At 45.0% G+C, this 15,637-nt stretch overlaps 1 protein-coding gene across 1 annotated transcript in view; it reads right to left on the bottom strand.

Moving 5' to 3' along the window:
- Nucleotides 1-15,637, bottom strand: part of ATP1B3 (ATPase Na+/K+ transporting subunit beta 3) — an 89,630-nt gene that overhangs the window by 16,943 nt on the left and 57,050 nt on the right. Inside the window, exon 3 of the mRNA XM_068280481.1 lies at nucleotides 3,680-3,784. Within this exon, the coding sequence (XP_068136582.1) occupies nucleotides 3,680-3,784 (105 nt within the window). The remainder of the gene's footprint in view (nucleotides 1-3,679; nucleotides 3,785-15,637) is intronic.

Raw genomic sequence — 15,637 nt, forward strand, 5'->3', positions numbered from 1 at the left:
TCTGTGCTGCTGTCCCATTTGTGTGGCTGCACTGTCCCCCCATTTCTGTGCTGCTATGTCCCATTTGTGTGGCTGCACTGTCCCCCCATTTCTGTGCTGCTATGTCCCATTTGTGTGGCTGCACTGTCCCCCCTTTTCTGTGCTGCTATGTCCCATGAGTGTGGCTGCTTTGTCCCCCATTTCTGTGCCGCTATGTCTCGTTTGTTTGGCGGCTTTTTCCCCCATTTCTGTGGCTGCATGTCTCATAATTTCTGTGCTGTCCCGTTTGTGCGGCGGCTGCTGCTATGTTCTCCTGTTTGTGTGGCTGAAATGTCCCTCCTTTTGCTCGTTTGGCCATATGTGCAATAAATTCATTGGTGTCAGTGTGGAAAAAGAAAAACAAACCCATACTTACCCAACAGACGTTCTTCCTTGAAGCTGGGATTCTGCTTTAAACTCCCGCGTGTGCCGGGACCTGGCTTCGGGCGATGCGGCTGTTTCTCAAATCCATCCGCCTCTCGCTCACAGCAGCATGAAGGAATTCCTCCGCCACTGCTGTAGACGGATGCAGAAGCGGGACTATATTGTCCTGCAGAAATGAGGAACGTGGGACTGTTTCCCACGGAAGTGTCAAATTGACACGGAACTCCTGGAGGGTTCTCGCTGAACCCCGGTTGAAAATAGCTGGTGTATACAGTGAGGGAATATAGGCACCCCACGGACAGCTCCAGACACCAACACTCCTGGGCACAGCTGGCAACTCATAGCAATATGAGGCAGTATCTCCATTACAAAAGCATCTGCACAATTTTTGTCCTTAAAATGTAAAATGCTGTGTGCATGAAAATGCAAGTACAGTGATGTGAAAAACTATTTGCCCCCTTCCTGATTTCTTATTCTTTTGCATGTTTGTCACACTTAAATGTTTTTTGCTCATCAAAAACCGTTAACTATTAGTCAAAGATATCATAATTGAACACAAAATGCAGTTTTAAATGATGGTTTTTATCATTTAGTGAGAAAAAAAACTCCAAATCTACATGGCCCTGTGTGAAAAAGTGATTGCCCCCCTTGTTAAAAAAAATAACTTAACTGTGGTTTATTACACCTGAGTTCAATTTCTGTAGTCACCCCCAGGTCTGATTACTGCCACACCTGTTTCAATCAAGAAATCACTTAAATAGGAGCTGACAGAAAGAAGTAGACCAAAAGCACCTCAAAAGCTAGACATCATGCCAAGATCCAAAGAAATTCAGGAACAAATGAGAACAAAAGTATTGTAATTGAGATCTATCAGTCTGGTAAAGTTTATAAAGCCATTTCTAAAGCTTTAGGACTCCAGCGAACCACAGTGAGAGCCATTATCCACAAATGGCAAAAACATGGAACAGTGATGAACTTTCCCAGGAGTGGGCAGCCGACCAATATTACCCCAACAGCGCAGAGAAAAAACTCATCCGAGAGGCCACAAAAGACCCCAGGACAACATCTAAAGAACTGCAGGCCTCACTTGCCTCAATTAAGGTCAGTGTTCATGACTCCACCATAAGAAAGACTGGGCAAAAACGGCCTGCATGGAAGACATCCAAGGCGCAAACCACTTTTAAGCAAAAACGAACATTAAGGCTCGTCTCAATTTTGCTAAAAAACATCTCAATGATTGCCAAGAATTTTAGGAAAATACCTTGTGGAACGACGAGACAAAAGTTGAACTTTTTGGAAGGTGCGTGTCCCGTTACATCTGGTGTAGAAGTAACACAGCATTTCAGCAAAAGAACATCATACCAACAGTAAAATATGGTGGTGGTAGTATGATGGTCTGGGGTTGTTTTGCTGCTTCAGGACCTGGAAGGCTTGCTGTGATAGATGGAATCATGAATTCTACTGTCTACCAAAAAATCCTGAAGGAGAATGTCCGGCCATCTGTTCGTCAACTCAAGCTGACGCGATCTTGGGTGCAGCAGCAGGACAATGACCCAAAACACACCAGCAAATCCACCTCTGAATGGCTGAAGAAAAACAAAATGAAGACTTTGGAGTGGCCTAGTCAAAGTCCTGACCCAGTGGCGTAGCTAAGAAGCTGTGGACCCCAGTGCCAGTTTTGCATTGGGGCCCCCCAAGCTCTCTATGCATAACAATTGATACGCCACACCAAAACCAATCGAGGACAACCACAGTGTCAGAGGTGCAAGAAGGTGATGGGAAACAGTGTGTTAATGATCATTGATATACTAATCATCTATAGAAGTAAATATTATCAGCATAGGACAAATAGAGACCTAATACTGTGATTGAGAGTGGGCCCTGCGGGGCCCCTCTAGCCCAAGGGCCCCGATGCGGTCGCTACCTCTGCACCCCCTATTGCTACGCCACTGTCCTGACCTGAATCCTATTGAGATGTTGTGGCATGACCTTAAAAAGGCAGTTCATGCAAAAAACCCTCAAATAAAGCTGAATTACAACAATTCTGCAAAGATGAGTGGGCCAAAATTCCTCCAGAGAGCTGTAAAAGACTTGTTGCAAGTTATCACAAACGCTTGATTGCAGTTATTGCTGCTAAGGGTGGCCCAACCAGTTATTAGGTTCAGGGGGCAATTTCTTTTTCACACAGGGCCATGTAGGTTTTGAGGGTTTTTTCTCACTAAATAATAAAAACTATCATTTAAAACTGCATTTTGTGTTCAATTATGTTATCTTTGACTAATAGTTAACGGTTTTTAATGAGCAGAAACATTTAAGCGTGACAAACATGCAAAAGAATAAGAAATCCGGAAGGGGGCAAATAGTTTTTCACACCACTGTATATGCATTGAAATAAACTAGAATGGGTGCAAAAATGATTCATAAGAAAAAAAAATTCCAGGTGGGTGTTTTTTGCTCTCACTCTAGTTTATCTCAATGCAAACATGCATTTTTCATGCACACAGCACTTTACAATTTAAAGTGAATGCATTTCAGCATTTTGATTTCTTTCTCTTGGCCACTGATCTTTGAAAACATTTTGGACAACTACATATGCATAATTGATTATGTATAAATAACTTTATAATCCAGCATCCTGTATATACTGTATTTTTACAGCCCATCATGTCTGACTAGGGTTAATAGGTACGGTCAGTATGTAAGTTTTCCAGCCTGTTTTTGTTTTTCCCCCCTTGTGATATGATCAATATGCTTTGTATATTTTTCTTGTATTATAGTAATTTGCCTATTTTTTTTGCCTTCATAGAGGATAGACCTTCACTTTATGAAATTTTGAGCAAATGATCCCATCCTATAGGCATGATGTGTTCATATGCAGGTTTGTACTTTTCTCAGTTTCCATAAGAGTATTCAACCAGAGTCCAAAGGGGACTCAAGTTTCATACTTATCTGGGGCTTCCTTGCCGTCTCCCCAGGCCTCGGTTTCCTGCTGGTCAGCCTTGGGAACTGTGGGGACACGGAGCTGGCAAGGGACCAAGCAAGTGGCCTCAAGGGAGTTGGAGAAAGCCGCAGGTAAGTATAAAGCTTGAGACCTCTTTGGTCTCAGATACACATGGGCACAAAACATTAGATGTGAATGAGCGCAATCCTAAGGGATGAATAAAGCTGGCCATATGCATTCATACATCGAATTGAGCTAAATATTTATCCACCAGAGAGATGGTCACACACAAAAAATACAGGTATGAGGAAAAAGCTTTCTGCAGTGTTCACTTACGTCCTAGGAAGTTGTGGAGGACTTTCACATAGGCGTCATATGAAGCCTTGTCATTCTTGGAGTAGGTGAGCTCCAGCCCAGCTGATTTAGGGGAAATCATAAGACCTGCATTGCAATGAGGATTAAAATATATCAGGATAATTCTGCCAGAAAACCAAAGGGGCTTTACATTAATGATGCATATAAACAAAATCACAGCAATCACACAAGGATTATGATAAACCTCAACTCATTAATGCAATAATCTTAAATCACATATACATATAAATTCACAGAATCTTGGAGAAAGGTGCGGTTGTGTGCTTCCGATCTACTCACTATATATAAACCAATCACACAGAAAGCTGGATTGCTGAATAGTGCCAGTTAGACAACCACAAAGCGCACACAGAAAAAAGCTGAACTCTTCCCTGTAATCAGGAGCAGTGGTGATGGGTGGCGCTTATAACTGAGGGGAGTATACAGCACACAGGGGAGACGTCAGAGTGGGCACACAATGCTGTGTGTGTCAGGCTGGCCGAATGACAACGTAATGTGGAATCTGAGTGCCGTCATGGGGGAAGGTGGGAACTGACGCACGGCGCACACTGCCCTTGTGTTTGGAAGGGTTTGCAAGAAACAACTAGTAGGAAATGTTTATAAACTAAGTCACGTGGGCAGCAGAGGTTATACCCCGACCAACAGCTGGCTGATCTAGATTTACAGACAGAATACTAGCTGCCATCTCTTGCCGGGTAATGCAATTTACACAAGCTAAATGGTTACTGCAACTGAAGATAGGAGAATCACTAGTGGGAGATAGGAGAAGGGATGCATATCATGGTATGTTCAACAGAACGAGTAAGTCCCGATGAAAGCGGTTATCCCACGGCAGTAAATGAAGGGCTGCGGCACTCCTCGTGGTGAGGTGAGAGTGATGAGAGCGACAGGTTTTCTTCCTTTTAAATAATTCACATTGCCTGGCTGTCCTGCTGATCCTCTCTTGTCTCTAATACTTTTAGCCATAGACCCTGAACAAGCATGCAGCAGATTAGAGGTTGATGATGAATCTGACAAGATTAGCTGCATGTTTGTATCGGGTGTGTGATTTAGACCCTACTGATCAGAAAGATCAGCAGGACTGCCAGGCAACTGGTATTGTTTAAAAGGAAATAAATATAGCAGCCTCCGTATGCTTCTCACCTTATGTTCCTTGTAAGTGGCGTCCATTCAAATGAATGCACAGCACTGGTATGATCGTTAAACCGTCCTACATTCATTTGTGTGGCCGACACATTCTGATCCCAATTTTCTCCATGGTTTCAGGTGAATCTGGAAGCTACATGCATTAAGCAGGGTCGCTAGGCGCCGCACCTCCGTGTCCCCCTGCAGGGGTCAAAAATGAAGAGAATGCCGGGAAGAGACTGTGGAAGCCCATAAATGATTTTGCATACTTGCAGAGAAGCATTTGGATGAGATGCTGCAGGACGCCTGTCTCACCCAGATGTGAAGCATGACCGGGTCAGACCTGCTTCTGCTCAGATGCACACCAGAAGACATAGGATGGGTCATTATAGGATAAGACATGACACTGATCACTCCTCTGTGCTCGGAACACGTTTTGCCTCCAGGCCTCTGCTACCAACTCTGGACAATTCTGACTTCTAATAAGGCCAAATATAGGGCCTGAGAGATCTAGACAGGGCTCCATGGAGACATTAAGATTTGTAACCAATCGGAAGCATGATAAAGATATAGATTTCTATCATGATAGAAGGAACAGTTAGCCCGGGTACAGACGCAGCGGAGGAGAACATTCAGTATGCATGTACAAGCTTTACATTTGTATTGGCAGAAACTACTGTTTTCCATTGTTTCAGGTGATCGTTTAAGTCTGAGTGCTGCACAGATGTGCTGTGTTACTTATTCACACAGTGGATTACCCTTCACAATCATCAAAACTATTGGATGGGTGCTCTATAGATATGATAGTTAATGATTGCTTTAGGTAATAGTTTGCCTGTAGTGTAAGCACATATAAGCCCAATCCATCCTATGGAAGAGGGAGGGGAGAGCAGACTGGGTCAGGCTGGAGTGCCATGCAACTCCCTCCGAGAGGACCTGCAAGCTCCTCCTTGCACCAGCTTTAGCGTCCATTCACACTAGAGCGTTTTGCCAGTGATTTCGGCAAAACGCTTAAGCGCTATCGCTTTTGAAAGCACTAGTGCTTTAATACCCTATGGGCCTGTTCTTACTTGGGCGATTTGCGATAATCGCCGGCGATTACCGCAAATCGCCAAACGCAAACCTGTAGCCTGCGCTATTTTCAGGCGATTGCGTTTCAGTGCCACAGAAGCGTTAAACTATAGCGGGAAAAATCGCTGCTGTGTCCTGTGATTTCTTCCAAGTTAAATCGCGGAAAAAAATCACTCCCGCAAAACGCCGGTGGTAATAGTCGGCGATTTGGCTTTTAAGTGCGACTGGGCCCTCAATGTTTACAGTCTCCAGACTCTTCAGACCACACAAAAATTGGAGTGAGATCGAGTAGAGAGTCAAAAACCATTGTACTTAACCACAACCCCCAATAACACAGAATGGGAGGGTAGTTATTGTATGTAATCGTTAGGCCATTCTCCAAGAAAAGGTTTCCCAGCCAGCAGGTACTACAGGAAGCTGGGCTGCTGCCAATACACAAAAGTCCACTCCCTGAGAGAAACCCAGGAACAAGGCTGGAAGAGGCCAATCACGGGGGGACAATTGTAGCTGTCGCTAGCACACGGGAGCGTGTGCGCAACAGTTCGGAGACAGTTCGGCAACAGCTCGTCGCCAAGTCCCTCTGCATCCACACGGCAGCAGAGGGATTAGCGATGCGGCGGAAGCTGTCGCCGAGGTTCCTCCCCCCCGCCGGAAGCTCCGTGTACTGTGTGTGGGTAGCTGTCGCTAGCCCGCATACACATGCGGGGCTAGCGACAGTTCCAGCGAGGTTGCAGCGACGGCTGTAGCCAGCGATTGAACATGTCAATCGCCTGGCGACAGCTCAGACGGGCGACGGTTCGGGGCGCGCGCGTCATACACACGGGCGAACTGTCGCCGCAACATGCGCGTGCCACGTGGTTGCGGCGACGGCCGTACCCCGTGTGTATGAGCCTTTAGACATCGCCATCGGGCATTCTTCACTTAACTTTTGTTAACTAGGTTATTTTATTGCTGCAGACTCGGGAGAGGTTGTGGGGTGGGGAAAAGGCAATAGGTCTCCTGCATGGGAAAGAGGACCTTGAGCACATGGCAAGGGCAAAAAAATCCTGGATATCAGCTGTCTACAAGGATTTAAATTTTGATCCACTCCCTCGACCATATGTGTAAAGGGGCCCATACACAACGATTTTCCCACCGATATACAGCAGATTCGATCACGGTGTTCGAATCTGCTGTGAAATCGTTGTGCAAACGATTGATTTCCGTCCAAACTCCATCGTTCCCGTCGATTCCCGTCGAGCCGTCCATGCAGAAGATTTTGCTTGATCGGCAGCAGGTCGGGAGTGCGTCGATAGCGGCGTTCGAATGCCCGACGCAATACATTACCTGTTCCGCCGGCGCGTGTTCCCGCTGTCTTCTCTGCAGGGTTCCGGATTCCGAACCGGCTTCACTGAACTTCCTGTCCCGGCAGGAAGTTTAAACAGTAGAGCGCCTGCTACTGTTTTCCCTGGACAGAAAGAAGTGAAGCCAGCTGGTCCGGAATCCGGAACCCAGCGGAGAAGACAGCGGTGACCGGGAGGACACGCGCCGGACCGAGCAGGTAATGTATGCGGAAGTGCAGCGGCAGCACCACCACATATTGTGATCGGTTTCATGCTGAAATCGATTCACAATCTGTTTGCAGTAAAGGCAGCCATACGATCCCTCTCTGATCAGAGTCGATCAGAGAGGGATCTGTTGGTCGAATCTGATGGCAAATCGACCAGTGTATGGCCACCTTTAAGCCAAGTAACCACGGGAAGATCAGGAGAACACCACTGAAAAACGACCGCTCCCAGAACTTACAATATCACGATGGTGGGACATGAACGATCATTCACTGACCAATTATCCCTAGTGTGATTCGCCATGACGGTCTTTTCAAAACGAATGATCGTCATGTTTATCATCAATCTTTAATCATCTTTTAACCAATTTCCGTTAAACGGTTATCTTATATACTTGCGTATAAACCTAATTTTTCAGCACAAAAAAATTTGCAGAAAATTTACCCCCTCCGCTTATAGGAGAGTCAGTGGAGCAGAACGGATGATGGAGAAGGTTTTGTTACTGGCAGAGTGTAAGAATCTTGCACTAGGGACCCTGCTCTTGGCATCTGGCTCCCTGCGGTGTCTGTGCCCACCATCATCCCCTGCAACATGGTGTGCAGAGTGTGCTGCTCAAGACTACCCGTGTCCCCTGGCTTGTGGAGTGGAGCGTGCCTGCAACGTGTCAGCAGTGCAATGATCTGGGCAATTATTGTGTCTCAGGTCTATAATGCCATCTGAGACACAGCTGTATCATCATTGGGCCACATCTGGCTACTGGGGAGGGGGCTATACTGGATAGGGGGCTTATATGCGAGTCAATCACTTTTTCCTGATTTCTGAGGGAAAAGTGGATACCTCAGTTATATAGTATACACAGTACACAAATATTGCGTGGAATGAACAATTGCAATCTTGCTGTGGGTACGCTGTGGCCATATGTGGAGACATAAACCAACCATAATCATGGAGGCTCAGCTAAAAAAAAATAGAAGACTACATACAGGAAAGACAGGAGAACACACAGCTTCAGTCATCAGGCACAGCTCAGGAAAGAATGGTGATAGCACACAGTTTTGTAAAACACCACATAAATACACAATCACACATTGCATGTACAGGATTGTAGATCTTTAGATCAACCAAAACCAAGGATTCAAATTACTAAACGTGGGACATTAATCAATGCAGTAATCAGAAGTCTCTCCAGAAAAAAGGGACATTTATTTCAGTTTAAATAAGTCTGTTTGATTCAGACAGATAAGTTATGATAACGGTGGTAATAAAATGCCAACCAATTCAGTTTTCCCCATTAGTAAAAACTAGAATATCTCCTACATGCATCACTAATAGAATATGGTTTGTACAGGTGCTCTGCGGGGACGATGAGGTAGCCTTCAACATGGTGAAGGAAGTGGTTTATAGTAGACAGGAATACTGGTACTTGTAGTTCCTGATCAGCTGGAGGGCCTCACACTGCCTAGAACTTAAACGAAGGATCCATTTGTTACAAGTTGTTTCCTAGTTGGGTCAGGCTTTTGTGTGCGATTGCTGTGCATTTAAAATGAAGTAGCAAAGCTCTAGGCCTTCTCTGCCTAAGGGTAGGAATATCACTAGGGTGATATTTAGCAGCGTTTTTGGATCGCCAAGGATTCTCAAAAATGCTTTGCCAATGAAAGTGAGTGAGGGGCAACACATTAGTGCGATTGCGGTTAGGGGCAATCGCAGGACATGCAGCATTTTGAGTGCTCAATGCAAAGCATATAAGCGCTGCATAAATTGTTTATCAAAGCGATTATGCAGCACTTTGGGGGGACCGAGCAATCGTGTTAAAGTTTTTTTTTTTTTTTTTTTTAAATACTTGCCCGGTGTCTTGATTTCCTTTTTCCGTCCGTAGCTCTGCCCCGAAAGGATGAGGTCACAGTCACTTCTCCGACTGGTCCTAGAGAAGCACTTATGACCTCTTCCTTTAGGTGACAGGGCTACAGGCAGAAGAAGGACGCCAGACAAGTATAAATTAATTTTTTTTTGTTTTGTTTTTCATAAAAAAAAAAAAAAAAAAAAAAAGAACAAAATCGGAAGCGCTGTACAGTTTACTGTACATCACTTCCAAACGCCAAGGAATCACAAGCGCACTAGGAATCGCTGCAGCAATTCCAGGTGGGTTCCAGGCCTAATACTTCACTACTCCCCCTAGGTCTGGAACAAGCTTCCCCCCTGGTGGCTCATGTACACGCTGGAGTGATAACCAATGGACTGTCACAGGTGGCTGGGTGGTGTTCGGACAAATTTAGCCAATTAACGTATCTGCACGTTTTGGGTTTTAGCAGAAAACCGGAGCGCCCGGAGGAATACTCATGCAGACTTGGGATGAACATCCAAACTCCGTGCAGATAGTACCATTGCTAGGATCTGAACCGGGGGTTCCAGCGCTACAAGGCAAGAGTACTAACCACTATGTCACCCAACATAAATATGTACTATTCTCCTGTTGTCTTCTGCTTTGTAGAACCTCACTGCCACTTTTATAATGCAATATTTATAAAATTGCAATTACCGTATTTTGCGTAATATAAGACGCTCCGGCATATAAGACGCACCTAGATTTAGAAGGCAAAAATCAGGAAAAAAAAAAAAAAAAACTAAACCTAGGTGCGTCTATGTTGCAGGGGTGTCTTATGGACCTTTAAACCCCCCAAAACTGTCTAAGCTGAACTGCTCATCTACACTAAATCCTGCTACACTACACTTCACTTACCCCTGCTGCCCCCACCAACTACACTACACTACACGAACTAACCCCTGCAGCCAACCCAAACTACACTACACTTCACTAAGTAACCCCTGTAGAAACCCAAACTACACTACACTACTACACTACACTTCACTAACTAACCCCTGCAGCCAACCCAAACTACACTACACTACACTACCTAAATCCTGCACCCAACACAAACTACACTACACTTTGCCCCTGCAGCATCTCACCTGATCCTGCTGCCGCGATCCTGTCCTCCTCCGCCTGACTGCCGACTTCCAAGGGTCATCTGAGGGTCCCAGCCATCCCATCCAGAATCCCGGCTCTTCAGTGTCCCAGTCGCCAGATCGTCTTCACTGCAGACAGCAGCCATGCGGTAATCACGCGCTGCTGCCCCCTTCCGACATCCTCCATGGTAACGGCGTCCTCTTCCTAGTTACGGTGCCCCCTTCTGTGTGACGAGCAGCGCATGTGCGCCTGACGTCATGCGTGACCCCGGCGCACGTGCGCCTGACGTCATGCGTGACCCCGGCGCACGTGCGCCTGAAGTCATGCGTGACCCGGCGCACATGCGCCGCTCGTCACACAGAAGGGGGCACCGTAACTAGGAAGAGGACGCCGTTACCATGGAGGATGTCGGCGAGGCAGCAGCGCGTGATTACCGCATGGCTGCTGTCTGCAGTGAAGACGATCTGGCGACTGGGACACTGAAGAGCCGGGATTCTGGATGGGATGGCTGGGACCCTCAGATGACCACAGCTGGGACCCTCGGATGACCCTTGGATGGCGGCAGTCAGACGGAGGAGGACAGGATCGCGGCTGCAGGAACCGGTAAGTATGTTTTGGGGCCCAAATACCGTACCTTTAGAATATAAGACGCATCCACTTTTTCCCCCTAGTTTTGGGGAAGAAAAAGTGCGTCTTATATTCCGAAAAATACGGTAGGTTTATCATGGAGGAGATTAGTGCTATAATCCCCTTATAATATAAGTTGTCGATCTGTAGCTCCACTCATCTGAGAAATAAATGGATCACCAGCCGCAACTGTTATTTCTTGTCAGAAATACTGTATTTTTTGGACTATAAGACTCACTTTTTCTCCCCCAAAAGTGGGGGAAAAAGTCGCTGCATCTTATAGTCCAAATGTAGGGAGATCCTGACTCCTGCCAATACAAACATTCATATTTTTTCCTCTAGTTTTTGTCCTGTAAAACTAGGCGCGTCTTATGGTCAGGAGCATCTTATAGTCCAAAAAATACGGTAAGTAGTGCTACACTGCAGTCATGTACCACTAACACCAAGTGAGGGATATGGAGGCTGCCATATTGATTTCCTCTTAAACAATACCAGTTGCTTGGCTATCCTGCTGACCCTCTGCCTCAAAAACGTTTAGCCATATGCAGATCAGATGTTTCGGACTGAAATCTGACTGGATTAGCCTCATGCTTGTTTTAGGTGTGCGATTCAGACAGTACTGCAGCCAAATGGATCAGCAGGGCTACCAGGCAACTAGTATTGCTTAAAAGGAAACCAATACGGCCACCAATATATGCCTTTCACTACAGGTTCCCTTTACAGTGGCGATTAATGGCTATCAAGGTATTTGAAAAATGGGTTTACACAGTAGCTATAGCTTTTCTTGTGGTGAATTCTATATGGCAAATTGTAAAGTGCAAATCAGCTGACCACAGATTTTTGTGAACAAAAACAGTTTGACAATCTCGTCCCTTAACTGCCGATTATGCTGGTTATTTCCTATAGAAATAAGGCCCATATGTTTGGTGCAATGTATTTCTGCTGCACTGATTAATGTCCCGGGGTCAATCAAGCCCATTTGATCAGTAGGTTATAAATAGGAGATCTAGCAGCTGAGGATTCTCCACATACAGTGCATGTAGCTAGTACACACGTATTAGTGAACTAAGTGAAATACATGGGTTTGACTAGTGAACTCAGCACTGCGGAGAGAAAGGAAAAAAAAAAAGTTTACATAACCGGTTAAGAACATTAGAAGGATCCGTTTTTGGGTCAGCACACACATAATGCCTTCCAGTAAGCCCTGCACTTTCTAAGTTCAGAACTATTTCCACAACAAAAGAAACAAACCTGAACAAAGAGGCTTTTACTGCTATATGGTAAAGCAGCTACTGGCAAATCAGGGCAGCTGCTCATAAAGCTACCCATCAAAGCAAACCGAAAGCGAAACAAATCTTACGATATAATAAACGTGTAGTACGGATAAGGAATAGAAAAATAATGATAATAATAATAATAATAGCAAAGAAGATTCTAATTTTTAGTTATATTTAAAAATGTAATAACATTGCATAATTCTGTCACAATGGCAGTTTTAAAACCACGCTCTGTATTTTAAGCTACAAAATAAAAGAAAAAATAATGACTATGAACTGTCCTGCAGTAAAACCTTATCTTAAGCTGTCTCTCAGAGTTTGACTGTTAAAGAGAAACTCCAAGAATTGAACTTTATCCCAATCAGTAGCTGTTACCCCCTTTTACATGAGAAATCTATTCCTTATCACAAACAGACCATCAGGGGGCGCTGTATGACTGATATTGTGGTGAAAGCCCTCCCACAAGAAACTCTGAAGACCGTGGTACTCCTGGCAGTTTCTGGTCTGTGAACCTTGCTGCATTGTGGGAAATAGCTGTATACAGCCATTTCCAACTACCAAAAAAAGGATGCAGCAGCTACATCACCTGCCAACAGTCAAAATGTCAGAATATAAATCAGGGATTTAAAAGATTTAACAATGGGCAAGCACTGACTAAATCATTTATACATAACTATTGTAAAAATGAAGCACTTTATTATTTTCACTGGAGTTCCTCTTTAAGTGCGTCAGGAAACAGGCTGTATGCCACCCAAGTTGGTAGAAGATCTTAAGGTACATACACACGTCTGATATTTCTGAACGACTTGTCGTTCAAACTGGTCGTTTGGACGACAGTTGGACGCGTGTACGTTCGATAGTTAGACCGATAGCAGCAGTTTTTACTGATCTGCTTGCCGGATCCACAAATGACTTGTTGTTTGAAAGTCTATTACTTTGACACTAATAGACATTCAAACAAGTAGTTTGATCAGTCATTTGATTTAGTCCATTGTTCTAGCCAGTCCATTGACCAGTCAAACGACATTTAAATTATCTGTAATTAGCATTTCAAACGTTTTGTCGTCTGTGTGTAAAAGGAGTCTGAACGACTAATAAATGTATTGAATTCCTATAAATTGGTGACATTCTCCCTTTTGTCCACAAGATGGCAGCATTGCAATCTATGTCGTGTCAGTTTTTAATTACATCTCAGTGCACCCTTACTGTCGCATAAATAGGACGTAGGACGCACATGCGCAGTACGTCTGAGGAAGTCTATAGTGACGAAACGCGTCACGTCGGACCCAGAAGCATTCCTCGGAACGGCGTCCCCCGTGCCTCCGCATTCCTCCTCTCAGAGGCTGGCCACCGAGACCCACATACTGCGCAGGAAAGGTCCCTTTGATGCAACCTGCTCTCAATCTGGAGCCGTGAAACAGGACGAAATTCAATGCGGTAGAGTTATGTCTAAGACATCCCGCAGGAATATCTTAATCCACTTCAAAGAAATGCCGATGTGAGGTCACGTGAGTCTATTTCGGGTCTATGCCAGCTTAAGCCATCCGATTGAGGTTTGACCCGAAGTCTAGGGTCAGTAATGAATGCGTATACATTTATTGCATAGAGGCATGCTACAATGCATACGGGGTGACAAGCAGACCATATAAATATTTCAGGACACCATCCATCCAACTATGGCCCAGTGCACACCGAGCGGTTTTTGGAGCGATCCGCCGGCCGCATCCGCCTCTAAAAACGCTTGTCTAATGTATTGCAATGGGATGGTGCACACCGGCGGTTTGCGTTTTTTGCCAAGCCGCAAACGCGCCTCCAGCTGCGCGTTTGCGGTTTTCGGAAGCGTTTCGTCCTCAATGTAAAGTATAGGAAAACCGCAAACCGCTCTGAAAAACGCTAGTTCAGAGCGGTTTGCCAGGCATTTTTGTTACAGTAGCTGTTCTGTAACAGCTTTTACTGTAACAATATGTGTAATCTGCTACACAAAAACGCACGCAAAACCGCTAGGTATGTTTAGAAAACCTCTCTAAACATACCTAGAATCGCTCTGAAATCAGCTCCCAAAACCGCTAGCGTATTGCGGATCTGCTAGCGGTTTTGGTGTGCACTGGGCCTATCACATATGTGAAGCAATATATTTATGGGGCCTGAAGAATTTATATATGCATATATACTACGTTCAAATTCATAAATAGGAGTGCACTCCAAAAGAGGATTTTTTGCATGGGCTCCTTACAAGCGAGCGAGAGCAAGAGAGAGCGCGCACGAGAGAGAGAGTAGTGCTCATTCCTTTGGTGAGAAGTGTTCAATTACTAATATTGAGGTTGATATCCTGTCCTTGTTGTATTGCTGAACGACTTTTTGTTTGAATGATAAGTACTTCAATCGTCTGGTTTGAACAATCAGGCATAAAATCAGACGTGTATGCACCTTTAGAGAAGCTCTTTTGCATAGATTTTTTTTAACTCTTCCTGTACTGGGAAAACATGAGACTTTTCTTTGCTACTAATGCTCTATTTCTTATGCTGGGAATACACAGTACTTTTTTTTGCTAAGAATCGTTCCGATAGATGCCTTCGATGATAAAATGCCGACATGTCCGATGTTCCGCTCTATTCTTTTCCGCTCGATTTCTCATAGAAGTGAATGGAAAAAAAAGATAAGAAAAACCAGTGGAAGATAAGAGTATCGAGCAGGAAATCGAATGGCTAATAGATTGCGCGCTGAATCGAACGCGCAAAACGTAACGTGTGTTCCCAGCATTAGCTGTACTACACATACAATTCATTATCTCACACGTTTATTATCGATTCAGGTTTCCCTTTAACAGCGCTGTTATTAGTCAAACACTTTCACATCATTCAGATTTTAATCTATCTATGGCGTTGACAGACCCAAACTATCCACAATATCGTTAACGGCAGAGACAGTTGTTACCAGCTGCCTCCGCCAGGTCTTAGTCTAGCATGTGTATATAGCTTTCAGCTCACCCTGTGGTAACACAGCTGAAAGCCTCAGGCTACCTACACACCAGGACGTTGCGTTTAGGAGACGTTATAGGGCACATAACGTGCCCCTAACGCAACTCCTGGTGGTGTTGGAGAAGGACGCTACCAAGAGTCGCGTTAAAAGCAGCTCTTGGTGCGCCTGCTCTGTCGGAGGCGCTGCGGAGACCACGTGAGCGGAGCTGCCAGCCAATCAGCAACCGCTCCAAGAGTAAACACTGCAAGTGCAGTGAATGCCAAGTAGCCATGTGCCTGGCTACGTAGCGGCCTCTCCCCGCCTCCTCTCCGCCCCTAAAATAAAAAAA

This window comes from Hyperolius riggenbachi, chromosome 4, assembly GCF_040937935.1.
Source record: "Hyperolius riggenbachi isolate aHypRig1 chromosome 4, aHypRig1.pri, whole genome shotgun sequence".
NCBI lineage: Eukaryota > Metazoa > Chordata > Amphibia > Anura > Hyperoliidae > Hyperolius > Hyperolius riggenbachi.